The 25,572-nt window shown below is 38.2% G+C and overlaps 1 protein-coding gene across 2 annotated transcripts in view; it reads left to right on the top strand.

Moving 5' to 3' along the window:
• The window catches only part of PTGFR (prostaglandin F receptor), a 66,368-nt gene extending 40,796 nt beyond the window's left edge, over window positions 1–25,572 (top strand). For both annotated transcript variants that reach the window (XM_061411491.1, XM_061411490.1), the window contains exon 3: window positions 21,691–25,572. In XM_061411491.1, coding sequence (XP_061267475.1) covers window positions 21,691–21,981 — 291 coding nt within the window. In that variant the 3' untranslated portion in view covers window positions 21,982–25,572. The remainder of the gene's footprint in view (window positions 1–21,690) is intronic.

Genomic DNA, 25,572 nt, shown 5'->3' with positions numbered 1-25,572 from the left:
GGTGACTTGCTAATAATTACTTTAGTCATGACATTTAAGATAAACATTTCTTAGGATGAAAATACCTTATGTATCTATCACTGCTAATGTTTAGAGCATAACCATTTTTTTTTTAAAAGTCTAATTATGGGTTTGAGGTAGATGATCATAGCTAGAAAAAGCCAGAGTTTACAGTACTGCTATAGCATAGTTTAAAATAGGACATATAAAGAAACATATCTATTTTCATACAGATGTTTTCTTTTTTTAAGGCCTGAAATTTTTGCCTACTAATTTTTAATTTTCATCATTGCCAAAGAACAAAAATAATCAACTAAGGATAACAATTTAGGAGTGTGGATTTTAAAAAAATAAATTGAAAGAAAAAAGATCCTAAAGGATATTTGAAGACCAGTCAAAAGGATGAGAGGAAAGAGACTAATAAAATAATAATCATGCCATCCATCATGGAGTAGATATGAAAAAGGAATAAAAAAGATTCTGAGTTTTAATTCCTGGGTTGGAAAGATCCCCTGGAGGAGGGCATGGCAACCTACACCAGTATTGTTGCCTGGAGAATCCCCATGGACAGAGGAGCCTGGTGGGCTACAGTCCATAGGGTCGCAAAGAGTCAGACATGACTGAGCAACCAAGCACAGCACACAGCAGAGCTTTGTCTGTTCTATCACTTTACATCTCTTCAGTTCGGTTCAGTTCAGTCGCTCAGTTGTGTCTGACTCTTTGTGACCCCATGAATCACAGCACGCCAGGCCTCCCTGTCCCTCACCAACTCCCGGAGTTCACTCAAACTCATGTCCATCGAGTCGGTGATGCCATCCAGCCATCTCATCCTCTGTCGTCCCCATCTCCTCCTGCCCCCAATCCCTCCCAGCATCAGGGTCTTTTCCAATGAGTCAACTCTTCACATGAGGTGGCCAAAGTATTGGAGTTTCAGCTTCAGCATCAGTCCTTCCAATGAATACCCAGGACTGATCTCCTTTAGGATGGACTGGTTGGATCTCCTTGCAGTCCAAGGGACTCTCAAGAGTCTTCTCCAACACCACAGTTCAAAGCATCAATTCTTTGGCTCTCAGCTTTCTTCACTTAGTATACTTAAAAAATACCTTTCCTTTCTGAATAGATAGCTCTCCTCTGCTCTTGCATTTTTTGACAACCGTCCTTCTGAAGAACACTTCAGTTGTGTGGTACTCAACTCATATGACTTACCTGTCAGTTGCATGTGTTATTTCGAGCACAAGAGATTTGGAGCAATGCATTTATAAGCATATGTTCCTGATTTAAATAAATGATACTAGTAAAAGTATATGAATAGAAATACTGGATGAGAGAGTGCTAGAATCAGCTAGAAACGCAACTAGACATAGGCAGACAGAAATAGAAACCTGCTGCTGCTGCGTCACTTCAGTCGTGTCCGACTCTGCGACCCCATAGACGGCAGCCCACCAGGCTTCCCGTCCCTGGGATTCTCCAGGCAAGAACACTGGTTGGGTTGCCATTTCCTTCTCCAATGCATGAAAGTGAAAAGTGAAAGTGAAGTCGCTTAGTTGTGTCCAACTCTAGCGACTCCATGGACTCCATGCAGCCCACCAGGCTCCTCCGTCCATGGGATTTTCTAGGCAGAAGTATTGGAAACCTAGAGATTTAAAAATGAGACATACCAATGCCAGGGAGACTAGTAGATGAATCCTTCCTCATCATCTCCAGTTTCTCAAATCCTGACTCAACCATATTTTAGTTGCATTACCTGAGTCAAGTCACCTAACTTCTCAGTGCCTCAGTTTCTTTATCTTGATATAGGAATAATACTGGTTTCCTCAAAGGATTGTTAACAGGCTTAAAGATGATAATAGATATAAATTATTAAAACAATGCCTGGAACATAATAAGTATTCACTAAATGTTATTTATTTTCTTTTTATCATCTTGTTTGTGAACATAATATACCACTACTGGTCTCATTACTGGGAATGGTATAGTGAAAGGTCATGGGCTTTGAAGCCAGGTAGACTTGGATTTAAATCCTGCCTCTGCTGTTTACCAGCAGAGTAAACTTAGGCAAATTAATGTCTTTGTGATCTGGTTTTCTTATCTATAGTATCAGAAAAATAGTCCCTATTGACTATTTGAGACTATTGAATATTTGAGACTATAAAAATAGTCTCAAAACTCCTTGGGAGTTTTGTCAATATGTATCAAGTGTCAATATGATTTTTCCTTTCCTTTTCTGCCCTTCATTGAAGACAGAGTGGAGTAAAAGAATTCCATTATTCCTACTATGCCCAAGCCACCCCAGCAGATCTCGTCTTCCTGCTCCACTCCTGTGACTGGAAGTGTCAGACAGTGAAAGAAAGGAATATCCCATGGCTTAGTACCAATCCAGTGGTGCTAGGTGGCTTCTCTAAAATTAAATCAACCTAAGTGATTACCAGTGAGTTTGATTTAACAGTGGTTGAATCTAACAATGTATTATGTAGAAGGTGCATAGCACAAGCTCTTTTTTTTTTTTTTTAATGGTAGCAAACGCTACAGTCTTGTTCAAGGAATGATATAATTTTTAGACAATATAAAAATCTTTTCAAAGTTGTTGATGTTCAATATTATATGTTACAGGTGTACAGTATAGTGATTCCCAATTTTTAAAGATTATTTAATTTTTTTTATCTTAATGAAGTAAGAATTATTTTATCAGGGTTTTTAAAAAGTTTGTTTTGGGGGGTTTTCAGTTTTATTTGCCTCCATTGGAATTACTGTTTGCATTATGTTTTGATTTGGTTCAAAGTTCAAAAGCTTTAAAAAGGTAAGTTGTTTCACTCTTGTCCTATCCCTGACAGGCAATCACTGATATTGGTTTCTTATTTGTTCTTCCAAAGACATTTTATGAATATGCATGCAAACGCAAATTTATATGTATAAACTTATTTCTCCTTCATAACAAAATGTAATGCTTTTCTGCAACCTTGATTCTTAATTTTTTTTAAACTGGAGTGTAATTGCTTTACAATGTTGTGTTAGTTTCTGCTGTACACAGAGTGAAACAGCTATAGGTGTACATATATCCCCTTCCTCCTGAGCCTCCCTTCCACCACCCCCATCCCACCCCTCTAGGTCATCACAGAGCACCAAGCTGAACTCCCTGTCCTGCACCTTGCTTTTATCCTTAACAGTGTACCATGGAGACCACCCCATTAGGATATGCCGAGTGTCCTACATCTTTTTTTTTTATAGTACTTGTATAGGTATGCAGTATTTCTTTTTTGTTGCTTGTTATTTATTTTTTGGCTTTTATTTATTTAAATTGACATATAGTGATTTACAGTATTTTAAAGGTGCAGAAAAGTGATTCAGATATTCATTATATATGTGTATATGAGGTTATTATGAGATTTTGAATTTAGTTCTCTGTGCTATACAGTAAGTCCCTGTTATTTATCTATTTTATGTATAGTGGTTCAGTTCAGTTCAGCCGCTCAGTCCTGTCTTACTCTTTGCGACCCCATGAATCGCAGCACGCCAGGCCTGCCTGTCCCTCACCAACTCCCGGAGTTCACCCAAACTCATGTCCATCAAGTCGGTGATGCCATCCAGCCATCTCATCCTCTGTCGTCCCCTTCTCCTCCTGCCCCCAATCCCTCCCGGCATCAGAGTCTTTTCCAATGAGTCAACTCTTCGCATGAAGTGGCCAAAGTACTGGAGTTTCAGCTTTAGCATCATTCCTTCCAAAGAAATCCCAGGGCTGATCTCCTTCAGAATGGACTGGTTGGATCTCCTTGCAGTCCAAGGGACTCTCAAGAGTCTTCTCCAACACCACAGTTCAAAAGCATATGTATCTGTTAATCCCAAATTCCCAATTTAACTCTCCCCCTTTCCCCTTTAATAACTAAGTTTGTTTTCTATGTCTGATTCTATTTCTGTTTTGTATATAAGTTCATTTGTATCATTATTTTAGATTCCACATGTGACATCATATGAGATTTATCTTTCTCTGTCTGACTTATTTCACTTATTATGATAATCAACACAAGCTTTTTAACCTGTAAGACAGAGAGGTCTGTGTTATAGTACCTGGATGATCCCATTTCCCCTCCTCCCATTTCCAAGCTCCTTGCTGCTAAGTTGCTTCAGTCATGTCCGACTCTGTGCGACCCCATAGAGGGCAGCCCACCAGGCTCTGCCGTCCCTGGGATTCTCCAGGCAAGAGCACTGGAGTGGGTTGCCATTTCCTTCTCCAATGCATGAAAGTGAAAAGTGAAAGTGAAGTCGCTCAGTTGTGTCCAACTCTTCACAACCCCATGGACTGCAGCCTACCAGGCTCCTCTGTCCGTGGGATTTTCCAGGCAAGAGTACTGTTTAGTCCTTCTGGAATCTGACCAGTTGGAAATCTCCGATCCATATCTCTCCTCTTCACCCTCCTAAATCATTCTCAGTTTTGACCTGAGATTATGACCCTTCCCTAAGGACAAGAAAGGTTTCTGAGAAGATGTTTGATTTCTAACCTTAAAAAATTTAAGTATTTAGAACTCACTTTAACCAAGTCTCTTTAAGTAAATAGACACTTTTGGGCAGACTAGAAATTAATGGTCTCAAAGATCTGAGGTAATCCTTGAAACACAAGTCCACATAAGCTTTCTTTTACATCTGTTGTTTTTCACCTTGTATCCCTGACTTGGATCTGGGGTTGCCAGGCCTGCTTTCTGCTTGAATCTCTGCACTTCTGTTCTTGAAATTGCCTGTTTCTTCTTATCTTTCTTACCTAAGCTATGAGAGTCCTTTCCCTGTTCTCCTGTGTATCCTAGAGAGAGGATTTGAGAAAGTATAATTCCTACTCAAAGCTTTTACAATATAGGGAAGGATTAGTATACATATACTGTCATTATCTCTTTGCAATATATCTTTTCATATTATACTGATACTATGTCTGTCAGTGCTTATGAAGTGGTGCCAAGCATGATGGGACTCTAGAAAGAGAGGTTACCAAGCTATAGACAGCTTAGGTAAGGCTTCTTAGTGAGGATGGAGTAGGAAGTGTGGAAGGATAGGTCATTCCCAGGGAGGAATTAAATTTCCTGTGATATACTAGGAGTTAAAGTCAATTCATGCATGCAAAGGAGAAACTAGCCGACATAATACTGGAGGCACAGATAGGCAGTTTATTCAGATCCCAGGGAATAATTGTTCCACTGAACTTTGTACCTGTTAGATGATACATAGAGCATTAATTTTATTTCTGACTAGTGAGTTATTTAAAAGGAAGCTTCAGACTAGGGTATAAGAGGAAGACAGCCAGGAGTTTGCAAACCATGTTGTATGAGGAATAGTTGAAGAACTGATGAAAATGTAAGACCAGTGTTATTTTTCTTTTTTTTTCAGATTTCTTATTTTTTATTTCTTTTTTATATTAGGGTAGACCAGTTGTTGTTGGTAGGGTAGACCAGTTGTTGTTGTTCTTAAAGTAAAGTATGTGAGAGGCTGACATTTAGTAAGTGGACTTAATCCATGATGCTTTGGAGAGCAAAAAAATAAGATACGTAAATTTTAACTTGTGATAATAGGGAATGTTCAACAATCCACACAGTTAAAGTGGAGGAGGTTCTTTCATGAGTAATATGCTGAGTCTTCTCACAGTTAATTAAGGAATTTCTGCTTTGTGGAGAAGACTGGACTAGATAAAGACTTTCCTGTGTTGCCTAAGATTTTGCGATTTTTTTCTTTTCAGGTGAAGTGATGGAGACAGTTCCATGTGCATATAATAAATAGAGCACATTTTGTTTTTTCCTACTCTTGGGATCAATTAAATTCTATCTTTGAAACATGAACATGGGTCTTAGCTGTAGTGGCTAAGCTAACATGGATCGTAGAAACACATAATCATTTACTCATGAGTGGATTTGGGTCACAAAAACATTAATATAGTTCTTCAGACCCCTCTGACTCAGAGACATCAATCCTAAACCTTATTTTGTAGCCTCTGCCTTATTCTTGACCTCTTTCAGTGGCAAGTTGGATATATTTGTGTTAATCTAAGGGAAAAAGAGAAGGGCTTCTTCAGGCATGTTTACAACTCGAGCAGGACTTCAATCCTGAACCTGTTTCTCCTTCTATCCCCACCACTTCCTCAAGGTGGATGGAAACATTGGCTGGAGCAATAGATTCAAGGGGCCTCCTTCCCTAGGCCTGGTTGTGGTGAGAGCTCTGTTCCCTCAGGTAAGGGTCTCTCCCAGTGTCTCCCTCTCCCTAAGAAGCTTTCTTTACTCTCCTGAAGTTTGGCGAGAATACTGAGCAGGTAAATTGCAGGCCCCCTAGGCAGTCTAGTGTAGCAATTACGACAGGCCCTGAGTCTGCTTTCATTCAAGCCCAACACTTCACATGGACTGGTCCCGTATCTTATTGAACCTCAGTTCTCTTATCTGTAAAGTGTAGATGACAATACTACATAGTCATAGGGTCATTATGAAGATCATTTGACCAACTATATAAAAGAGCTTTCCTAGTTGTTATTATTCTTGGCCGTATCTCTTGCTTTAGGTTCTATAGCATGTTCCTCTAGTTTACAGCAGGCTTTCTGTCTTTCCTGAAAATTAGTATCCCATAACTACCAGTATGACCAGTTCCTATGACTGGATCCTGGCATGTATTTTGATGCTGGTCCAGTTCTGTAGTAGAGTCTGCAGTTGGTAATAAATTTTCTTTTAACTGTAGAGTTTGTTCTCATTCAGTTATGAGTAAGTTGCTTTCATTGTAACTCAGTACAATCTCTATTTGATTCATAGAACATATCTTTTGATTTATTTTGTTTCAAATTTCTTATGTTTTTTTTTTTTTCCCCTGGATAGCTCAGTGGGTGAAGAATCTGCTTACAATGCAGGAGACACAGGAGACACTGGTTTGATTCCTGGGTTGGGAAGATCCTCTGGAGAAGGAAAGGGCAGCCCAATCCAGTATTCTTGCCTGAAAAATCCAATGGACAGAGGAACCTGGCAGGCTACAGTCTATGGGGTTGCAGAGTCGGACACAACTGAGCAACTAAGCATGGTACATATCCATAGCCTTCCTTCTCCTAAGATGTACTGTGCTTAGTTGCTTAGTCATGTCAGACTCTTTTGGGACCCCATGGCCATGGAATGTAGTGTGCCAGGCTCCTCTGTCCATGGGGATTCTCCAGGCAAGAATACTGGAGTGGGTTGCCATGCCCTCCTCCAGAGGATTTTTCTGACCCGGGAATTGAACTGGGGTCTCCTGCATTGCAGGCAGATTCTTTATCAGATGAACTACCAGTGAAGCTCATCACTTCATGGCATAAAGATGGGAAAACAATGGAAACAGTGACAGACTCTGGTTTTTTTGGGGCTCTATAATCACTGCAGATGGTGGCTGCGGCCATGAAATTAAAAGATACTTGCTCCTTGGAAGAAAAACTATAACAAGCCTAGACAGTGTATTAAAAAGCAGATACATTACTTTGCGAAAAATGTCCATGTAGTCAAAGCTGTGGTTTTTCTAGTAGTCGTGTGTGGATGTGACTGTTGGACCATAAAGAAAGCTGAGCACTGAAGAATTGATGCTTTTGAACTGTGGTGTTGGAGAAGACTCTTGAGAGTCCCTTGGACTGCAAGGAGATCCAACCAGTCCATCCTAAAGGAAATCAGCCCTGAATATTCATTGAAAGGACTGATGCTGAAGCTGAAGCATCATTACTTTGGGCACCTGATGTGAAGAGCCAATTCATTAGAAAAGATGCTGATGCTGGGAAAGAATGAAGTCAGGAGGGGAGGGGGATGACAGAGAATGAGATGGTTGGATGGCATCACCGACTCAATGGACGTGAGTTTGAGCAAGCTCCAGGAGATGGTGAAGGACAGGAAAGCCTAGTATGCTGCAGTCCATGGGGTCACAGAGTCAGACATGACTGAGCAACTGAACAACAATAGCCTTCCTTAGAGAAATGATCACATGTGATATATATCTATGTATATATGTGTATATATATATATATATATATATATAGGCTTCCCAGGTGGCACTGGTGGTAAAGAACCCATCTGCCAATGCAGGAGGTATCGAGACACAGGTTTGATCCCTGGGTCGGGAAGATCCCCTGGAGGAGGGCATGCAACCCACTCCCATGGAAAATTCCAGGGAAGAGGAGCCTGGCAAGCTGTGGGTCCATGGGGTTGCAAAGAATTGGACATGACTAAAACAACTTAGCATGCACTATATGTGTGTGTGTGTGTATATATATGTATATATATAAACATTTTACTGAAGAATTTTTTTATGTTTGGTATTCTAAAATGACTATATTTTATTCCTTTGAAAAGTGTCAGAAAATTACAACTTTTGCAGGGGTAAAGACTAGCAGCAGGGGCCTATGTGGACAATTATTCCTAGAAATTATGGCATAAATTTTCCTTCTAAACAGACTCAAAAAAAGTACAGGTCTGGCAGAAGGTACTGGAATACAAAATGATAATACATGTATTCTACAAATTACCCTTGTCTGGAAAGATTAATAGTTTTGTTTTTCAAGTATTATACTTATTTTTCTTCTCTACATACTGTTCAGTTGAAAATTTTTCCTGCTCTTTGCTTTGTACCTCATTTCCTCAGCTGTCAGGAAGGAGCAAAGATGTATATAAAACATTATAATTTAGGACAGTCCCATTCTAGGGGGAGCTGTCTTAATGCAGTACGCCCTATTTTCTCACTTCTTTGTAACTGTCAGAGTCTGTAGACAGAGACAAAAATGCACTGTTGATTGGAACATTGATTAATCTATCAACAAACCAAACAGAAAAAAAAATTATTTGTACAAGTGTTTGTATTATGCAGCATAAATGTATACTTAGGAGGTAGGCAACATTTCACAGCTGTTCTTGAGTTGTGTTGTAAGAAATAATATATGTTTTTGTCTGTTTCTCCCAATACTGTAGTATTTCTGTTTTACTTATCTCTACATCATTCACCAAGTACAAATATTGTCTTAATTTTAATGAGTATTCAATAAATAGGAAATTATTGAAATATTACCTTCTATATTCAACAATATGGACATTTATAACATTTAGATATGGAAAAAGTTCGTAGTTGAAAGATATATCCTGCTAGAGCTTCTACATTTCAATTTGTTACTTTAAAAAAATATTATGTAGGAGTTAAGTTTTTTAAACTAGAGTCAAGTTTTTTTTCTCAAGGTTCTTGTAGTCACTGTTGCAGAGATAAGCTATTCTATTTTAAGCATAAATGCTATAGTTAAATCACCATAAGTATATTTAACTTTAAAAGTTACCTGTTCTAGTGAGATAGATTCAGTGATTATACTCAGTGATTATATGCCTTTTAAAAATTGCCATTATGGCAATATAAATGAAATTAAATGAAAATTTAATTTTTAATTTTTGAATTTTTATAGGTACTATGACATTTAAAAATCACTCATCTATGCATCGTTCTTTACCACTAGTTGTCCAAATTAACACATTGATTGAACTTCTTAAACATGGAGGTGTAAGGACGTGGTTCTTTGGTAAAACTTCCAAATGGACTTTTATCATCATCTGGTAAGACTGGATTGTAGTTGCATAATCAGAATTAGCCCTCATTTCTGTGGTTATTTAAGTGCCAAACCTAAAGATCAGTCTTTGGATAACAATGTTATAAGGGACAATAGCTTGAAAATCAGTGGGCTGTACCTCTCTGTATGCTTTTATTCCCTAAAAAGGTGTCCCTGAACTAAGTCTTCTCTGATGATGGAAAGGAGGAAGGGATGGTGTGCTTCTTGGAGTGAGATAACTATGTATGAAATTACCTGCGTTAGTGACTAGATGAGACCGACGTATAGTCGTCATAGGCACTGTTCATTTGAAGACAGATGTCGATAAAATTCTAAGAAATGGCTTGGTATCTAAAGAAGCTGAACATTCTATCAGAAATGGGTTTTTAATTACATATTCATTTAAATGTCCTTAAAAAAATGGTGCCAAGGAGAAATATAAACTGCTGCAGAATCACCATAAATGCAAAATTATTCAAGTCTGACTAAATGAAGTTTCTATGTACTAGAAAAACTACAAAAACTCACCATTTTAATGACTGCATCTGTGATCATGTACTAGCAAATAACTCTGCTTGTAGCACCTTTTATATGTCTCTATTATATTACTTACAATAATGTAACTGTTTTCTTTCTTACCAGTTTCTACTCATAGGGATTTCATTCACTTAATTCATTCAACTAATATTGACCTGTCCTATGTATGCCAGCTGCTGGGTATACAACAGACAACCAGATAAAAATACATGCCTTGAAGATGATATTTTAGTTGCAGAGACAGAAAATCTAAATAAAAGAGCAAAATATATCATATGTTGAGATTTCTCTAACTATTGTTCTTTGCATCACTAGCATCTACTATAAGGACTGGGCAGAGTATACACTAAGAAACTATTCACTAATGGATTGATTTACTTTCATGATTACTCAGAGGAACGAAAGCATAATTCTTAATTTAACATTGCTTATAATTGTTAATAGCCACTGGAGTGCTGATACCAGTCAACAGAAAAACAGACAGGGTAGGGGATGATGGCGTAACTTCCAGAATAAAACTTTAATGAATGTGAGCTCTATGAGTATGAGTAGAGTGGCCTGGAAGATTGATTAATTGGGTGACCTTAATGTTTGATACGGAATTGTTGTTTAGTCTCTGTCATGTCCAACTCATTTGCAATCCCATGGACTGTAGCCTGCCAGGCTCCTTTGTCTATGGGATTTTCCAGGCAAGAATGTTGGAGTGGGTTGCCATTTCCTTCTCCAAGGGATCTTCCCAAGCTAGGGATTGAACCCACGTCTCCTGCATTGGCAGGTGGATTCTTTAGCACTGAGCCACCAGGGAAGCCGAGATAGGCAGTTGTTGTTGTCGTTCAGTCACTAAGTCATGTCTGACTCTTTGTGATTCCAGAGACTACAGAACACCATTGAGTTGGTGATGCCATCCAACCATCTTAGCCTCCATGGCTCCTTTCTCCTCCTGTCTTCAATCTTGCCCAGCATCAGGGTCTTTTCCAAGTAAGTTGGCTCTTCACAACAGGAGACCAAAGTAATGGAGCTTCAGCTTTAGCATTAGTCCTTGCAATGTGTATTCAGGGGTGATTTTCTTTAGGATTGACTGGTTTGATCTCTTTGCAGTCCAAAGAACTCTCAAGAGTCTTCTCCAGCACCACAGTTCAAAAGCATCAGTTCTTCAGTGCTCAGCCTTCTTTATGGTCCAACTCTCACATCTGTACATGACTACTGGAAAAACCATAGCTTTGACTGTGCAGACCTTTGTCTGCAAAGTGATGTCTCTGCTTTTTAATATGCTGTCTAGATTTGTCATAGCTTTTCTTCTAAGGGGCAAGTGTCTTAATTTCATGACTGCTGTCACTGTCCATAGTGATTTTGGGGACCAAGAAAATAAGATCTGACACTGTTTTCATTTTTTCTCCATCTTTTTGCCATGAAGTGATGGGACTAGATGCCATGATCTTAGTTTTTTGAATGTTGAGTTTCAAGTCAGCTTTTTCACTCTTGTCTTTCATCTTCATCAAAAGACTCTTTATTTCCTCTTTGTACCCTGTCATTAGGGTAGTATCATCTGCATATCTGATGTTGTTGATATTTCTCCCAGCAATCTTGACTCCAGCTTGTGATTCATCCAGTCTGGCATTTTGCATGATGTACTATGCTTATAAGTTGAATAGGCATGATGATAATATACAGCCTTGACATACTCCTTTCCCAATTTTTAACCAGTCCATTGTTCCTGTCTGATTTTAATTGTTGCTTCTTAACCTGTGTACAGATTTCTCAGGAGGCAGGTAAGGTGATCTGGTATTCTCATCTCTAAGAATTTTCCGCAGTTTGTTGTGATCCACACAGTCAAAGGCTTTAGTGTAGTCAATGAAGCAGAAGTAGATGTTTTTCTGGAAATCTCTTTCTTTTTCTATGATCCAATGGATGTTGGCAATTTGATCTCTGGTTCCTCTGCCTTTTCTAAATCCAGCTTGAACATTTGAAAGTTTCGGTTCATGTACTTCAAGCCTAACTTGAAGGATATTGAGCATCACCTTGCTAGCATGTGAAATGCATGCAATTGTATGGTAGTTTGAACATTCTATGGCATTGCCTTTCTTTGGGATTAGAATGAAAATTGACCTTTTCCAGTCCTGTGGTCGCTGCCAAGTTTTCCAAATTTGTTGGCATATTGAGTGCAAGACTTTAACAGCATGGTCTTTTAAGATTTGAAATAGCTCAGCTGGAATTCCATCACCTCCACTAGCTTTGTTCATAGTGATGCTTCCTAAGGCTCACTTGACTTCACACTCCAGAATGTATGGCTCTAGGTGAGTGACCACACCATCACGGTTATCTGGGTCATTAAGACCTTTTTTTGTACAGTTCTGCTGTGTATTCTTGTCACCTATTCTTTATTTCTTCTACTTCTGTTAGATCCCTGCCATTTCTGTCCTTTATTGTGCTCATCTGTGCATGAAACGTTCCCTTGTTATCTCTATTTTTCTTTTCTTTCTTTCTTTTTTTTTATATAGCTTTTATTATGTTGAGGTATGTTCCTTCTATTCCTGCTTTCTGGCGAGTTTTTATCATAAATGGGTGTTGAATTTTGTCAAAGGCTTTCTCTGCATCTATTGAGATAATCATATGGTTTTTATTTTTCAATTTGTTAATGTGGTGTATTACATTGATTGATTTGTGGATATTGAAGAATCCTTGCATCCCTGGGATAAAGCCCACTTGGTCATGGTGTATGATCTTTTTAATGTGTTGTTGGATTCTGATTGCTAGAATTTTGTTAAGGATTTTTGCATCTATGTTCATCAGTGATATTGGCCTGTAGTTTTCTTTTTTTGTGGGATCTTTGTCAGGTTTTGGTATTAGGGTGATGGTGGCCTCATAGAATGAGTTTGGAAGTTTACCTTCCTCTGCAATTTTCTGGAAGAGTTTGAGCAGGATAGGTGTTAGCTCTTCTCTAAATTTTTGGTAGAATTCAGCTGTGAAGCCGTCTGGACTGGGGCTTTTGTTTGCTGGAAGATTTTTGATTACAGTTTCAATTTCCGTGCTTGTGATGGGTCTGTTAAGATTTTCTATTTCTTCCTGGTCGAGTTTTGGAAAGTTGTACTTTTCTAAGAATTGGTCCATTTCTTCCACGTTGTCCATTTTATTGGCATATAATTGTTGATAGTAGTCTCCTATGATCCTTTGTATTTCTGTGTTGTCTGTTGTGATCTCTCCATTTTCATTTCTAATTTTATTGATTTGATTTTTCTCCCTTTGTTTCTTGATGAGTCTGGCTAATGGTTTGTCAATTTTATTTATCCTTTCAAAGAACCAGCTTTTGGCTTTGTTGATTTTTGCTATTGTCTCTTTTGTTTCTTTTGCATTTATTTCTGCCCTAATTTTTAAGATTTCTTTCCTTCTACTAACCCTGGGGTTCTTCATTTCTTCCTTTTCTAGTTGCTTTAGGTGTAGGGTTAGGTTATTTATATGACTTTTTTCTTGTTTCTTGAGGTATGCCTGTATTGCTATGAACTTTCCCCTTAGGACTGCTTTTAAAGTGTCCCATAGGTTTTGGGTTGTTGTGCTTTCATTTTCATTAGTTTCTATGCAAATTTTGATTTCTTTTTTGATTTCTTCTGTGATTTGTTGGTTATTCAGCAGTGTGTTGTTCAGCCTCCATATGTTGGAATTTTTAATCATTTTTCTCCTGTAATTGAGATCTAATCTTACTGCATTGTGGTCAGAAAAGATGCTTGGAATGATTTCTATTTTTTTGAATTTACCAAGGCTAGATTTATGGCCCAGGATGTGATCTATCCTGGAGAAGGTTCCATGTGCGCTTGAGAAAAAGGTGAAATTCATTGTTTTGGGATGAAATGTCCTATAGATATCAATTAGGTCTAACTGGTCTATTGTATCGTTTAAAGTTTGTGTTTCCTTGTTAATTTTCTGTTTAGTTGATCTATCCATAGGTGTGAATGGGGTATTAAAGTCTCCCACTATTATTGTGTTATTGTTAATTTCCCTTTCATACTTGTTAGCATTTGTCTTACATATTGTGGTGCTCCTATGTTGGGTACATATATATTTATCATTGTTATATCTTCTTCTTGGATTGATCCTTTGATCATTATGTAGTGTCCATCTTTGTCTCTTTTCACAGCCCTTGTTTTAAAGTCTATTTTATCTGATATGAGTATCGCTACTCCTGTTTTCTTTTGGTCTCTATTTGTGTGGAATACCTTTTTCAAGCCCTTCACTTTCAGTCTGTATGTGTCCCTTGTTTTGAGGTGGGTCTCTTGTAGACAACATATACAGGGATCTTGTTTTTGTATCCGTTCTGCCAGTCTTTGTCTTTTGGTTGGGGCATTCAATCCATTTATGTTTAAGGTAATTATTGACAAGTAAGATCCCATTGCCATTTACTTCATTGTTTTGGTTCGAGTTTATACAGCCTTTCTGTGTTTCCTGTCTAGAGAAGATCCTTTAGCATTTGTTGGAGAGTTGGTTTGATGGTGTGGAATTCTCTCAGCTCTTGCTTGCCTATAAAACTTTTGATTTCTCCTTCATATTTGAATGAGATCCTTGCTGGGTACAGTAATCTGGGCTGTAGGTTATTTTCTTTCATCACTTTAAGTATGTCTTGCCATTCCCTCCTGGCTTGAAGAGTTTCTATTGAAAGATCAGCTGTTATCCTTATGGGAATTCCCTTGTGTGTTATTTGTTGTTTTTCCCTTGCTGCTTTTAATATTTGTTCTTTGTGTTTGATTTTTGTTAATTTGATTAATATGTGTCTTGGGGTGTTTCACCTTGGGTTTATCCTGTTGGGGACTCTCTGGGTTTCTTGGACTTGGGTGATTATTTCCTTCCCCATTTTAGGGAAGTTTTCAACTATTATCTCTTCAAGTATTTTCTCATGGTCTTTCTTTTTGTCTTCTTCTTCTGGGACCCCTATGACTCGAACATTGTAGCGTTTAATATTGTCCTGGAGGTCTCTGAGATTGTCCTCATTTCTTTTAATTCGTTTTTCTTTTATCCTCTCTGATTCATTTATTTCTACCATTCTGTCTTCTAATTCACTAATCCTATCTTCTGCCTCTGTTATTCTACTATTTGTTGCCTCCAGAGTGTTTTTAATTTCATTTATTGCATTATTCATTATATATTGACTCTCTTTTATTTCCTCTAGGTCCTTGTTAAACCTTTCTTGCATCTTCTCAATCTTTGTCTCCAGGCCATTTATCTGTGATTCCATTTTGATTTCAAGATTTTGGATCAATTTCACTATCATTATTCGGAATTCTTTATCAGGTAGATTCCTTATCTCTTCCTCTTTTGTTTGGTTTGGTGGGCATTTATCCTGTTCCTTTATCTGCTGGGTATTCCTCTGTCTCTTCATCTTGTTTAAATTGCTGAGTTTGGGGTGTCCTTTCTGTATTCTGGCAGTTTGTGGAGTTCTCTTTATTGTGGCATTTCCTTGCTTTGTGTGGGTTTATACAGGTGGCTTGTCAAGGTTTCTTGGTTAGGGAAGCTTGTGTCGGTGTTCTAGTGGGTGGAGCTGTATTTCTTCTCTCTCCTTTCGAAGACTTGGGTTGCTTTTTTGGGTGCCTGATGTCCTCTGCCGGCATTCAGAAGTTGTTTTGTGGAATTTAGTCAGCGTTTAAATGTTTTTTTGATGAATTTGTGGGGGAGAAAGTGTTCTCCCCGTCCTACTCCTCTGCCATCTTAGCTCCTCCTTGTGTTTCAATATTTTAGCTGAGTGTTCAGCCAAAGGTCTTGAAATAGCTCATCAGCAAAAGTACTCTGAGTGCTTATACACAGAGTCTGGAAACTTCCTTTTCATTCTATTTGCAGAGGATGAATTTTCAGATTGCTTCTCCAAAGCCAAGCCTTCCTGTTTGGTAGACCCCCTATTTTTCTTGAAGATATCTCTAGTTTTTCCCATTGTATTGTTTTCCTCTGTTTCTTTGCTCTGTTCTCTTAAGATGGCTTCTTATCTCTCCTTGCTATTCTTTGCTGCTAAGTCACTTCAGTCGTGTCTGACTCCGTGCGACCCCATAGATGGCAGCCCACCAGGCTCCCCCGTCCCTGGGATTCTCCAGGCAAGAACACTGGAGTGGGTTGCCATTTCCTTCTCCAATGCATGAAAGTGAAAAGTGAAAATGAAGTTGCTCAGTCGTCCCCAACTCTTAGCGACACCAAGGACTGCAGCCTACCAGGCTCCTCCATCCATGGGATTTTCCAGGCAAGAGTACTGGAGTGGGGTGCCATTGCCTTCTCCGTTGCTATTCTTCAGAACTCTGCATTCAGATGGGTGTATCTTTCTATTTCTCCATTTCCTTTTGCTGCTATTCTTTTCTTAGCTATTTGTAAGGCCTCCTCAGACAACCATTTTGCCTTTTTGCATTTCTTTCTTTCTTTATTTTTTGGGGGGGGAATGGTTTTGGTCACCACTTCCTGTATAATGTTATGAATAGTTATTCATAGTTCTTCAGGCTTTCTATCAGATCTAATCCCTTGAATTTATTTGTCACTTCTACTGTATAATCATAAGAGATTTGATTTAGGTCATACCTGAATGGTCTAGGGTTTTCCCTACTTTTTTCAATTTGAGTCTCAATTTTGCAATAAAGAGCTGATGATCTAAGCCACAGTTAGGTCCTGGTCTTGTTTTTGCTGACTGTATAGATCTTTTCCATCTTTGACTGCAAAGAATATAATCAGTCTGATTTTGGTATTGACCATTTGGTGATGTCCAAATCTAGATTTGTCTCTTGTGTTGTTGGAAGAGGGTGTTTGCTATGACCAGTGTGTTCTCTTGGCAAAGCTCTGTTAACCTTTGCCCTGCTTCATTTTGTATTCGAAGTCCGAACTTGCCTGTTACTCCAGGTGTCTCTTGACGTCCTACCTTTGCATTCCCATCCCCTAAGATGAAAAGGTCATCTCTTTTGGTGTTAGTTCTAGAAAATATGCAGTTACCATAACAGTTAATTGTACTATGTGGCCCAAATAAGTGGAGATCTTATTGTATCATCTGTCTATTTTGCTCTTTGCAACTAGCAATGAACACAAACATTCTGGCCCACATACTTCTTTGATTTCATTATTTCTCTATTGTCTTAATGTTGAATGTCTTGAGAACTATCAAGTTAATTCATTTGTTTTTCCAGAGAACATCCAAACACTTGGCCTTTACACTTCTCAGTTAGAATTCTAATCTTTAACAAAGATGACTGAATATAACCTGCCAAGCTCTAAAGGAAGATATTTTAGAAAATAACAGCATAGTTATGTGTCAAGTAGCTCTTGGAAACTAGATGAAAGATTGCACGAGTGATGAAAATCTATGCACAACTCTCTGGAATCCAAGTTCCAGTGAGCCAGCCAGAGAAGAATGCTTTCAAGGTTTGTGAAGTGACTTTTGATGGAGCCTGGGGAAAATGGTAGACATTCCTGCTCTTACCCCAACTCCCAACCTTCTATCAGGCTTATCAGGGCTGAAATTCTCCAGCAATTCTGTAGTACCCCACTCACATAAACACAGACATTCATAAATGATCAACATTAGTTCTGAGTCTTTAGCACAATAGTGCAGGCCTACTTTGGGGATCAAGGGCTCTCCTGATGGCTCAGTGGTATAGAATCCACCTGCTAGTACAAAAGATGCAGATTCAGTCCTTGGGTTGGGAAGATCCCCTGGAGAAGGAAATGGCAACCCACTCTAGTATTCTTGCCCAAAATCTCACGGACTTAGTACTTTGGTAGTCTACAGTCCATGGGTTGCCAAGAGTTGGACATGACTTAGTAACTAAAACGACAACAACAACAACCTCGGAGATATCATGAGTTTGGTTTTAGACCACCACAGTAAAGTGACTATCACGGTAGAGCAAGTCATGAAATTTTAGGTTCCCAGGGCAAACACAATTATATTTTACACTGTACTGTAAGCTCTTAACTTTGCAATAGCATTATGTTTTAAAAAAATGTGTATACATACCTTAATTAAAAATACTTTATTACTAAAAAATGCTGACCGTCATCTGACAACACGAGGTTCCATAAACCTTCAATTTGTAGAAAAAAAAATACAGTATCTGCAAAGCACGATAATAAAGCTATGCACAATACAACACGGTATGCCTGTATATTTCAACAAATTACTTGAGGGAAAAAAAGTACAGATTATAAAGCAATTCATAATCTAACAAAGAGGAAATTAGAGACAAAGCACAGGAGAAAATCAAAGTCCTCTGCAATTCTACTATCTAGAGTTAACCAAGAAAATCATTGAAATACACTAGTTTTTTTTTCTATGTGCGCACAAAATTACATAAAGTTTTTCAAAATCGGGATCATACCGTCAATATATTTGGTAACTTGCCTTAAAAAATTAAAACTGAGAACTTACCTGGTGGCTCAGTGACTAAGACTCTGAGCTCCTAATACAGGAGTCCTGGGTTAGATCCTTGATTGGGAAACTAGATCCCACATGCCACAGCTGAGAGTTAGCAACTAAAGAGGATCCTGCATGCCACACCTAAAACGAAAAGGTCCTGTATGCTGCACCTAAGACCCAGTGCAGCCAAATAAATAAATAAAATATTAAAATAAGACTGAATCACAAACATGAAAGCTTACATATCTTCCACTGCATGAAAGTACCATAATTTATGATTTGTTGCATACTTGAGTTGTCCTGAATTTTCAACAATATACTATTGTCAACAACATACTAATGATCTTTCTTTTATATAAATACTCCACCCACTTGGTGGGTAACTGTTGGTGCTTCTCCCAAGCTAGGTTCTAGAGCAACCTCGCTTCCAGGCTGGGGCTGGGGTCATAGGAAGGGGAGAGTGAGGAGTGTCTGGCCACTACCCTGGTATTCTGGAAAAACCCTCGGTGCTGGAAGCCCTGGGTACTGGCTGCCCTCAGCAGAGGACTCAATGTTTTTTCATGGCTGGTGACCACATTGGTGTTTGCAAGGGAAGGAGGAAAGTCAGAGAAGTGAATGTCATGTAACTCAAGCATTTTAAGCTTGTATGTTTCTAAACTAGGCCCAGCTGTTCCATCCAAGTGCACCAAGCATCTTTGTTCCCAGCTACAGAGAGCAATGTCTTGGCTGGGCTCTGAGATCTCTAGGAACACATGTAGTCATTAACAGGAACTGCATTCACTTAGTATTTATCAGGCAAGAGACCTATTGCTTCTTTCATTCTTCAACCCACTCCTCCCCACCCCACGTCCAAAAAAAAAAAAAAAAGAAGGCAAAGAAAAATAGATTGTAAGTTTCGTAAGGACAGGCAATACTTGCTTCGTTTGCCACTGTGTCCTCAGAGCCTAGCACATTGCCTGGCACACAGCAAATGAACAAACATTTGATAAGTAAAGAAAAAACATAAAATGAAAGTATCTCAAGTCAATTGCCAATTGGGCCTTGGCCCTTCTTTCTTTTAAGAGAAACAGGGCTCATATAGGCTTATTTCTTCAATCCTGTTAGCTAACTTGGGGAGAAGTGATAGAAGAGTCTGGAAGTAACCCAGGGACTATTGTCTGAGGACTAATTATCTGTGCAGTGAAACTTGGTCAATTTTATTAGCTAGAGAATCTTTAGACCTGCACTTTGATCACTTTTTCCCCTACAAGAGGAACCATAAAGGAAAGAATCATTTCCCAAAGGATCTGCATGGACTGCAAGATCTTGTTTCTTTTAGTGGCAACAAACCGCCTTGGAATCCTTTACTTTTAGAAACATTCTAGGCCTCAAAATACTGCAAGGAGATCCAACCAGTCCATTCTGAAGGAGATCAGCCCTGGGATTTCTTTGGAAGGAATGATGCTAAAGCTGAAACTCCAGTACTTTGGCCACGTCATGCGAAGAGTTGACTCATTGGAAAAGACTCTGATGCTGGGAGGGATTGGGGGCAGGAGGAAAAGGGGACGACAGAGGATGAGATGGCTGGATGGCATCACTGACTCGATGGACGTGAGTCTGGGTGAACTCGGGGAGTTGGTGATGGACAGGGAGGCCTGGCGTGCTGCGATTCATGGAGTCGCAAAGAGTTGGACACGACTGAGTGATTGAACTGAACTGAACTGAACTGAGGCCTCAAAATATCAGACCACTGTGATGGATGAGCAGATGTTTCTCTGATGACTAGATGCTGTTCTTCTAGAAACAGCCTCAATGAATAAAATATAATATAATTTTGCTCATTTTACCATTTACTGAGAACATCTTAAGTACCAGCTTTGTACCAGCTATTAGAAATAAAAATAAAAAGAAGAAATGATCATAGATTTGCAAGTAAATAATACATTATCATGCAGTGTGGCATGTGACACAGCTGAGTAAGGACAGGGTGCTGGAGCAGCACAACTTGCTAATTCATCTCAGAGAAGTTGGGAAAAGTTTCATGGAGGTGAGCCCATTATGACGTGGGGCTTGAAGGATGGATAGGAGTTTTTCAGGTAGAGAAATGGCGAGTGGAGGTTCAAAATGAGAGCCATACAAGCCAAAGCTCAGAAGGGCCTGGTGGATCTGGGACAGTTGAGGCTTTTACTGTGGTTGGAGCGTAGGGTATTGGCAGGAGAGATGAGGTTATAGAGATGGATGTCAGATGCATCATCAAGAAGGCAGTTAAGGAGTTTGTTGTGTAGACAATGAGGGTTTTGGTAAGGGACATTTCTCCTTTAACCATAAGTATCACCAGCCACATTGAAGCATTTTATTCTTGATAATGACCCATCAAGAAGACCAAGAAGACTTGATTTTTTTTTGTTGTTTCCATTTGGGTTTTAGGTTTTTACATTGTCTCTCAATCCTGCTGACATAATAGTGTAATCCCCCTTAAATTTTCAGTTTTACCTTTTGTTCATTTATTCGTTATTTGTTTTTATAGCCAAGATGTTTTCAAAGACATTTTGTTTGTTCTGCAAATGTTCATTGAGAAGTAAAAGCTAGGCTCAATGCTTAGACCAGTTCTAATCTATAGCTAGGGCTTCCTCTGTGGTAAAGAATTCACCTGCCAGTGCAGGAGACATGGATAGCATCCCTGGGTTGGGAAGATCTCTTGGAGAAGGAAATGGCAACTCACTTCAGTTTTCTTGCCTGGGAAATCCCATGGATAGAGAAGCCTTGAGGGCTACAGTTCACAGGGTGGCAAAGAGTCAGACGTGACTTAGTGACAGTGTATAGCTGTTCTAAATAAAATTTTAAAAACTTTTATCTATAGTTTATATAAACTTTAGCTTATCTATAATCTATTTGCATAAATAAACTTTAGTTTTTTCATCAAGATTTACAAATATGTTGGCTTTGAATTTTCTATTCCCAGAAGTAAGAAGAGGTCTGTAACTAGGATCAGTGTTTGTCTGCTCTTCGGTCATTCTGTTTGTGCACATTTGACTTGCTGTATAAGTTGTCATTTTCGTAGTTCTGGTGTCAGTTTGAATTTGAAGGATTCAGATGTCTATGTCAATGTTTCTGCTATTTCTGCTATTCTGCTATCATTTCTTTTTCTTGGTGTTTTGCAAAATAACATCACTTTGTGGAAAGTGAAATAAATACCATGTAGCAGTTTGTTAAGTTAAAAATCTGTCTATCAAGTGATTTCTCTATTTTGTTTGTTTTGCAGGTGACAATGGCCAGCATTGGAATGAATATACAAGATTTTAAGGATTCCTGTGAAAGAACCCTTTTTACTCTTCGAATGGCAACATGGAATCAAATCTTAGATCCTTGGGTGTATATTCTTCTACGGAAGGCTGTCCTTAGGAACCTCTATGTGTGTACCAGACGCTGTTGTGGAGTACATGTCATCAGCTTACATGTTTGGGAGCTTAGCTCCATTAAAAATTCCTTAAAGGTTGCTGCTATTTCTGATTTACCAGTTACAGAGAAAGTAACTCAGCAAACAAGCACCTAGTTGAATAGGATGGTAAATCAGTGTAGGTCTAGGACCAAATTTAAAAAAAAGTGTTGGCAATACTTCAGTTAATTGTGTAAATAGAGAAAGTCTAACTGGAAAAATCAGCCCTCACCCAGATAGTATGGGGGCACTTTTGTCAGACTTGGCTTTTAAATTTGTTAAATTAGCTGTTTAATTACATATTTTAACACGCTTTTGTCAACTGGAGGTAAATGTGATAAAATAATGCCATAGGAGTCAAACGAAAGCAGTTTGGGCCTTATCTGTGCTATTGTTGCTTTTGAAATGAGTGACTCTCTTGAAGCCTGAAGCGTGTATTTGGTCTACTACCTGAACAGTGAAATGGCCATTTAGGGGGTCACTGCTCTATGTAGACCAGGCACAGTGAAATGGGGTGCCCTTTTTTGATCTGGTCTGTTTTACTCCTCATTACGTAGCCTCAGTTAATACGTGTGTTGTCATGTCACAGGGGATTGATTGTGGCTTCTTATAATGACTTCCACATACGTGGTTGGCTGTCAGGTTGCCTGGTCTTGTGAGCCTGTTTAGAATGAACCTTTCTTTGTCATATTTGACAGATACAACTCTTGCATTTATTGATATGAAGGTCAGTTTTTGTTTGAAGATATTCTTGTTAAGTCATAGATTTGCACAGTTTTCAAGTAATCACCATTTCCTCTGAAAATGCTTATGTATAGTCAATAGTGTGTAGAGAAACAAAGTCTGTGTGAGCAGGTGTAGAGGTGACTTGCACTGTAGCGGTTCCTAAGGAACTCAGCCATGGATAATGCAAACAAGCAGAAGTTAAACCCTAAGTGATGGGTGCAGAGAACATTGGTAAAGGTGCTTTACCTGAGAACCACTGACACAGTGTCATTTCTGTGTCAGGGAACAAAAGAAACACAGCCTCTAGAGAAAAATATTCAAAGACCATCTGCAGCTAGTGTGTTTCTTTTCACTTATACACGCATGTATACTCACACACACACCAAGGACATCAGAAATTTAAGTTGAAAGGAATTCTTTAAATCTGTAAGATGGCATCTTCCAAAGCCTGTACTACCAATGTCAAGGGGAACTTTGGCAATTAGCCAGGTATTTTGAGACCCTTATAATGATTAACCAAAAGATAAAAATCTCTCTCCAAATTTCCAAATAATACTTACATTTTTTTCTTTGCTTGTTTGTGTAATTGAACTCAAAGAATTTTAGTAATCATTCAAAATGTCCTGAGTCTGTCAGAGCAGAGGATAGCTAGTTCTGCTTTATATTCAGGAAATGCATTTCTATAAAAAACTCATTTTTTCATTAGTTGGGGTCTGTTTTAATATTACTCTTCCTTGTGAAACTGACTAGATTCTCTAGGAAATCTGTATAGATCAATTAGACTTAAATTACTATTTTTACAAATTTTTGCTTTTGACTGGTAATTTAAAAGTTCTTGTTCTTGTTTACTTTGGTGAATGTTGGTAAATTCTAATGAATACATTAAAAGAATGTATGCTTAATGTAATGAATACACTGGAAGAATGTTTGCTCAAGCAAACAGCCTCAGTGAAGATTTAAAGACAACTGTTTTGTTCCCCAATGAATTTAAAGTAGGGCAAGATGCATAGACACACTGGTGTATATGATATTCTTAGTTTATGACCAGTAAATGATGAATCACACCAAGTTAGGTCATTCACATATAGAGCACATAGTAGATGCTTGATACTTGCCAAATTGAACTACTGGAAAGGATATCTTGGTGCAAATGAGCATGGAAGTGCAAAGGTTTTGTGTACTTTTAGTTTAAGCTGACAACTACATGTTGGTTATTTTAAGATCTATCTATCTATCTATCTCCAGTGTATATACTTTTTAAAAAGCCATTGCAATTTGTGATTGCTGTTATATTACATAAATGTTCTCACATGTTTTAGGAGCACTTAAAGACTAAAAGAATTAATTGATGGTTTAGAGGAGATACGTATTTCCTAGAGTTCCTTGAGAGAGTGTTGGTGTTCTGTGAGCTGAAGTAGAAGGAAGCAAAGTTCCATCCTTTCTCCTCAGGCTGGTTGGGATGCTGCAGTGACTAGTGCCCATAGAGCCTGATCTAGGAGATCTGTGGAGGAGAAAACCTCAGTTTTAGGCCTTTTCTCCTTGAGAAGACAAATGACAAAATTGTTTCTCTTGCTATGATGTTGCTCTGGTCATGCGTGTCTGTGTTGAGGAGATATTGTGACATGGCCATGTATAGGACTGCATGAGCTTAGCATGCAAGATTTTGGGGAGTGACAGGGCAGTCATTCTCTGCACATCCTGGAAGGGTTATCTCTATTATCTGAGCTTAGGTTTAGAGCAACTAAATTGGTTTCATGATGCTGTTAAACTCAAGAAATAAACACCAAAAATTGGGGGGAAAAAATAGTCAAAGAATATGTGTGCTTACATTGTGTTAGGCTTTTTTGTCCACAGAAAATGAAATGAAATGAGCACAACAATATGCATATCTGACTTCAGAATTTTATTTCTGTTATTATATGTATTTCCATGTGGCTGACAATTTATTGTATAATGAATAATAAAGTAGAGCATCTGCCAATAACTTTCATATATTTGTTCAAAGGGGAAGGATATTTGTTCAAATGACTGGAAATAGTGTTCAGGAAGCTTACCACTTTTAAAGTTTTACAGTCTACTTTAAAATTTATCATTAGACCATCAGAGTAACTGAATTTCCCTTCTCATTGGATAAAATAGTATCCAAGCAACTTCATATACAATTTGATTACATTATTTCTAGGGGATTATATTTTTCTAGGCAGATTACTTGAAAATAGCAGGCTTTTTCTAATGTTAGTGAACTTTTAAAAAATGAGACTACAAAACCCCAGCAGATGTGTTTAGGGGTACAGAGAGATAGTGCTGTTCCATAATTAGCTTTAAGTATATCCTAAAATATCAGACTTTTTACTGATGGGTTTAACTAGGTGATAGAAATATGTTCTTTAAACATTTTTTTTTTAATAAAAGCAGAAAGTTGCTTCCAATTATCTGTTGTTGCTGAAGTGAAAAATACTAAGTTAACACACACATATACATAGATATATCTGTCTTATAAAACAAATGATCTTGTTTGATCATTTTCAGTATGAAAATGATAAACCTGCTTTAGTTTTGTGCCTAACCTGAGTTCAGAGTCCAAGTAAGATCATTTAGTAAATGAAGTGAACTTTTTGTGAAACTTGGTGCAAGCTTCACATATATATTATCATTATTGCTCAAGACTAATTGTCTAAGGTGAGACTATAAAGGATGGGAGTGTATATTTTTCTGCTTCACTGGGGGTCAGACTATTGTACTGCCTGGTAAATAATATTGTTGGACTTCAACTTGTCATTGACATATTTTAACAGTTGATGAAATGTGTTATGTGAATAAATGTATTTTATGCTCTTCATACTTGTTGAGTTGTATAAGAGAGTAAATAGTGATATGTATATTTTGTGTCTTCCATCAGCATGTAACTCATGTCATTTTAGTGCTTTGACTAGTTTAAAACTTCAAACAAATGATTTCTAAAAAATAAACTTTTGGTGTTTA

The sequence above is a fragment of the Bos javanicus genome, chromosome 3 (genome assembly GCF_032452875.1).
Source record: "Bos javanicus breed banteng chromosome 3, ARS-OSU_banteng_1.0, whole genome shotgun sequence".
NCBI classification, from domain to species: domain Eukaryota; kingdom Metazoa; phylum Chordata; class Mammalia; order Artiodactyla; family Bovidae; genus Bos; species Bos javanicus.
The sequence above is the reverse complement of the archived record's forward strand: the minus strand, read 5'-3'. Positions and strand labels throughout refer to the sequence as shown.